The sequence below is a fragment of the Cyprinodon tularosa genome, unplaced genomic scaffold (genome assembly GCF_016077235.1).
Source record: "Cyprinodon tularosa strain WSP-4 unplaced genomic scaffold, ASM1607723v1 ctg1175, whole genome shotgun sequence".
NCBI classification, from domain to species: domain Eukaryota; kingdom Metazoa; phylum Chordata; class Actinopteri; order Cyprinodontiformes; family Cyprinodontidae; genus Cyprinodon; species Cyprinodon tularosa.
In genome coordinates this window covers 89,249-94,948 of record NW_024037976.1, presented here as the reverse complement: position 1 = coordinate 94,948, position 5,700 = coordinate 89,249, and the positions used below count along the sequence as shown (strand labels likewise).

General features: G+C 44.0%; 1 protein-coding gene across 1 annotated transcript; it reads left to right on the top strand.

Annotated features, from left to right (window-relative positions):
* The first annotated feature begins 438 nt into the window (after positions 1–438).
* On the top strand, positions 439–5,442 carry LOC119799134 (B2 bradykinin receptor-like). The gene is made up of 3 exons (XM_038308917.1): positions 439–457; positions 1,877–1,977; positions 3,484–5,442. Exons 2-3 carry the CDS (start codon positions 1,958–1,960, stop codon positions 4,520–4,522), a joined length of 1,059 nt encoding a protein of 352 aa, XP_038164845.1. The 5' UTR covers positions 439–457; positions 1,877–1,957; the 3' UTR covers positions 4,523–5,442.
* Positions 5,443–5,700: the final 258 nt, after the last annotated feature.

Here is a 5,700-nt window from a genome sequence, read left to right as displayed (position 1 = left end):
GTGAGTTAGAGAAGATTAGAAGGACAGTTACTATCATGAAGGCCAAGGAACAGAGCAGAAAGCTCAGGGAGAATGTTCTGGAGATGTTTAAAGCAAGGTGGAGTTTTGGAATAACTTCCGAGATTTTGAAATTTTCCAGAACTCCAATTCATCCATCAACTGAACATGGAGAGAGGATGGAGCACCTGCAGACCTACCAAGACATGGATGCCCACCTAAAGAAGAGATCGTTAATGAGGGCAGAAGGAAACCAGAGCTCAGGTCAGAGAAGCTGTGCAGGAGAACTGTTTGCTCTTTATGAGAAAAAGTCCATGAAGTCTCAGAAGGAGGAAAGAAGCAGAAGGACGATACTTTTGCTCATTGTTCCTTTAGCATCGGGACCTCTGTCTCTACCTGATCTCCACCGTCAGCTCATCCACCCGATCTTCATCAGGTCACCATCAATAATGGGATTAAAGTGAGTAAAGAGCTTATTTCTTAAGATAAGAAGACAAATGACAAGACATCCAATGAGTCCCACTAACTCAGCCGGTAGCTTTAGGAGAGAGACGACCGAAGTGGATCCTCTATAGAACAGGAAGGTAGCAGCAGCACGGCTAATGTTCCCCCTATGATGGTTTTACAGAGGAACCACAGGACAGATGAAGCTACTATGATGAGAGAAAGCAGATAAAGTTAGAGATTGAACTAACAGATTCTGCAGAGTGGGAGAATAGAGATAGAATGAAGCAGAATGATGAAAAAGGGGTCCCTATGTCCTCCAGCAGTCTAAGCCTATAGCAGCAGAACTATAGAGATAGATCAGGATAACCTGAGCCACTCTAACTAGAAGCTTTATCAAAAAGGAAAGTTTTAAGCCTAGCCTTAAAAGTAGACAGGGTGTCTGCCTCACGGACTAAAACTGGTAGTTGGTTCCACAGGAGAGGAGCCTGATAACTAAAAGATCTGCCTCCCATTCTACTTTTAGAAATTCTAGGAACCACTAGTAAACCTGCAGATTGAGAGCGAAGTGCTCTGTTAGGAACATAAGGAACAATCAGATCTCTGATATAAGATGGAGCTTGGCCATTTAAGGCTTTATATGTGAGAAGGAGGATTTTAAATTCTATTCTGGATTTAACAGGAAGCCAATGAAGAGAAGCCAGGATAGGAGAGATATGATCTCTCTTTTTCATTTTCATCAGAACTCTGGCTGCAGCATTTTGGATCAGCTGAAGGCTTTTAACTACAGTTTGTGGACTTCCTGATAGTAAAGAATTACAATAGTCCAGCCTTGAAGTAACAAATGCATGGACTAGTTTCTCAGCATCACCCCTGGACAGGAGATTGCTCATTTTTGCAATATTCCTCAGATGAAAGAAGGAAATTCTAGAAACCTCTTTGATCTGGGATTTAAATGACAGGTCCTGATCAAAAATAACACCAAGATTTTTTATTTTATTATCTGAAATCAGTTTAATCCCATCCAAATGAAGTGACTGGCTAATCAGTTTCTTTTTCAGAGACTCTGGTCCAAAGACTATAACTTCTGTTTTGTCTGCATTCAGAAGCAGAAAGTTAAGAGTCATCCAGGTTTTTATGTCTTCAGACATGCCTGTAATCTATGTAATGGGTTAGCTTCATCTGGATTATAGACAGATATAGCTGGGTATCATCAGCATAACAGTGGAAATTAATCCCATGCTGTCTAATGATTCTACCATAGATGGAACAAGGTAAACCAAAGATGCTCTTTTATGCCACATGTAACTAGAAACCCAGAGGTTGAGTGTGTGTGGCGGCGGGGGGGTTGTTTCTGGGAGCCAATCAGCAGTCCTGTAACTATAAACTTGGTTTGGTTTTTGCTGACATCACACTGATTGGAGTTTACTCACAGGGAGCGAGTCACAGACAGACGCGGCAGAGTGAGACAGTTTGCTTGTGACTGGGAAGCAAAGCATCTGGACGTCCAGGAGAAATGACTCTTCAGGCTACAAGGTACCAGATATTAATGCTTTAAATCCAGCATCAGGTTCACTTCTCCAGATAGAAATACATCTGCTGATGTGTGAAAAAAATGTTATGTACATAGTTGTGTAAAATATGTAGGTAGGAGAAGATGAAACAGTTTATCTGCTCAGATATAAGCTCAGTGTCTGCTTCTATTTTCTTTTAGAGCTTCTATGTTATTTGAGTTCAGCGTTCATCTGCCGGCGTAAATTCTCTGCAACCAGCGTTAAATATTCAAACTCTGCTGATAGTTACACATATAAAATGATTAATAATGCAAACTTGTACTTTTCTGAAATGTCCAACAATAATTTTCTTTTTGTCGGTAAAGTTTTAAACTCAAACAGCTGAAAGAGAATCAGGGAAATATGAAAATCAGACGGAAATGTTTGGCTAAGAGCTGAGGCTGCTGCTCATTACTGTAAATGACAATTAGTCCACTGCATGAGTCAGAATCAGGTAAATCAATTACACACGGCTGTAACGCGCTCGCACTAATCAGGTTAATGAGCCCAGCGGTGCATACAGCAGGCAGAGAGTCTGTCCTGAGTCAATGTCCTGAGTCAAAGCCGTGGTTTTTCCACAGTGGGCAGAGGCCGTCCCTGAGAGGCACCTCCACCCTATAATCCAAAAATGTTTAGAAAGCTGTGGGATTATGTCAGCATATTCAGCCTAAAGCAGGGCCACTGCATGAGCCACTCAGGTTTAAAATATCTACATCTCCCTGGTTTCAATTCAATTCAGTTTATTTCTATAGCTCCAATTCACATCATGTCATCTCAGGTCACTTTCCAGTTCAACCAGATCATCCAGTCAGATTGATTCAAAGTTTTCTATCTAAGGAAAACCAGCTGATTGCATCGACTCATTGACTCTTCAGCAATCCCTCACACTAAGCATGCTTGTAGCGACAGTGGAGAGGAAAAACTCCCTTTGAACAGGAAGAATGAAGCTACTATGAGAAAAAGCAGAGAGAGCAGAACGTTAGACATTGAATTCTCCTCCCAAGGATCGGGCCATTAGTTAAATTAAGTGTTTATAAGCACTTTTATTTAATCAACAGTAGATGGAGGTAAGATCATTTCTTAGAGTCTTGAGCAGTCAAACTGTGACAGAAATAAAAGAGTTAAAATTATTATATTTTTCTCATTCTCAGTGAGCTCCATTGCAGCCACAGCTTCCCTGGGGCACGCTGACAGAAAAAATACTGCAGTATAGAGATACCTCAGGACCTATCAGCATTCTATGATACCTTTGTCTAGATATATATATACATATATATACTGGCTTCATTCAGGTATCATAATAAAGAGGTTTGTTTTTTGCTAATATTACACTAAAGTTCACTAAAGTTCTGAGGTGATATTTGAACAGTCTTGGTTTTATTAGAACAGTATCTGGTTATGTTGATTTTCACCACCGACCTTCATCGTCTTCTTAGGCGTCAAGTGACTAATGCCATCTTTCTGAGCTGTTGATCTTTGTTCTCCGCAGCGTCCCTGACTTCAGCACCACAGCATTTTATGCAGACCAGAATCAGACCAATGATACGAGCTGTCCTGAGCCAGAGGCCTGGGGGTGGATCGTGCTCCACGTGCCGGCGTACATTCTGACCATCAGCGTACTGGGAATGATCTTCAACCTCTTTGTTCTGCTGGTGTTCTGCCTCCACAAGAAGCCCTGCACCGTGGCTGAGATCTACCTGAGCAGCCTGGTTGCTGCAGATCTGGTTCTGGTGTCCTGTCTGCCTTTCTGGGCCATCAACATTTCCAACAACTACGACTGGCCTTTTGGACGGTTTATGTGTAAAACTGTCAATGTGGGCATCAAAATAAACATCTACTGCAGCATCTACTTCCTGGTTCTGGTGGGCATGGATCGGTACGTAGCACTGGTTCATGCTATGTCACACGGAAGAATGCGACGTCCCAAATACGCCAAACTGGGCTGCCTGCTGACGTGGGGGTTTGGCCTGGTGATGAGCATCCCAGAGTTGCTGTTTAGGGAGGTCAGATATTTCACTGAGTACGACATCCACGCCTGCTACCTGGACTACCCCAAATTCACTCTGCAGATATTCTACGAAGTGATGCAATCCATCCTCATCTTCATCGTTCCTACTGCAGTCCTTCTGTTCTGCACCGTGAGGATTATCCGCGCTCTGAGCCAACAGTCGATAGAAAGGTTCAACGCTGAGAGGACGGAGAAGAAGGCCACCATCCTGGTGCTGGTGGTGCTCCTGGCCTTCCTGGTATGCTGGGTGCCCTTCCACATCGTCACCATCTTCAGCATCCTGGTGGACACAGAAGTTCTTGAGGAATGTAGCATCACCTCCGCCGTGGACATCTGCCACCAGATCTTCACCTACTTAGGCTTCTTCAACAGCGTCCTCAACCCTGTGCTGTACGTCATCGTCGGGAAGAACTTCAGGAAAAAAGTCCGGGAACTCATGAAACAGTGGGGCGTCAAGAGAACGATGACGTCCGAGTCCACGCGCTCCAACTTATCGTCCACTCTCAAGACGTTGGTCTGAAACATCTGCCAAGCAGCAGAGTTATGAAGGACAGCTATAGAGATGGAAACCAGGTCGTCTGCGTGTGTGTCGCAGTTAACGCAGATATGCCCCGCCCCCCACAGACACTCTGCTGCACCTCTCCAATATTGTAGCTGAGCGCAGACAGGAAGCCTCTGATTGGTCAATTCTACATCCGCTCTAACTGCGTATTTCCTGTTTGGTTCCTAATGGCAGAAACTTCAGCTGTAGCGCCGTCCATAACGCCTGGCTCACCTCGGACTCTATCCCAGACACCGTGCAGGGCGCTAGTTTGTAGCTCTGAGCGACGGTCTGTTGGTTTGCACCCGAAGCCAAAACACGCAGCGCCACGGCCGGTCTTTGGGGAACACTCACGGGTGAACTGTGAGTCGTCCGGCGTTGGATGAGGGGTTGTAGACGACGAACAAGCTCGCCAAACCGACACACGGACGCCCACAATCCTAGCTAGTTCCTGATTGGCCCTCTAGCTTTGTGGCGTGGAATAAAATAGCGCAGACCGCCCTTCAATATTTAGCATAAATCAAAAATATCTGCGTCATTCCTGCGACACACTGCTGCTGGAGGATAACCAGCCCTTAATGCCTTTAGCTTCACTGGAAAAAATATCTCATTAACCTTCTCAAATTAAGGGTAAATATACTTCATTTAAGACATTTTTTCCTTATTTCTATTATAAATTCTGTTATTCTGTTATAAACTAGAAGCTTTGCTATGCTGCAGTTATTTACTGGCAAACAAACATGTCAATGTTGTGATATTTGTGTCATGTGAGTAGTTTCTGTGAAATAATGTCTGTAAATATCATTTCAACTTAAGTTAATAGTTACTAAGAAGAAATAAAAGACATAAAATGTTTTCCAGACTGACGACGAAGTAAATAAAAAACCTCATAATCTAAAGCAGATGGAAATCGGCTCTGTGTTTGAAAGACTGAGGTTGCTCCACAAAGCAACTCTCCAGAGCCACAACAACTGCTTGCTCAGACGTCCCGGCGTCTCTGACTCACCCTGTCTGCAGTTACAACAGCTTTTCCAGCAGTTTGTGGTCAGTGCAAACGTCTTCCTCGTTTACTTTTCTGTCGCTGCAGCCGCCTACCAGCGCTGGGTGAGCTTAATGTGGGCTGTGGGCGAGGGTACACCCAGTCAGGGTGCCAAACA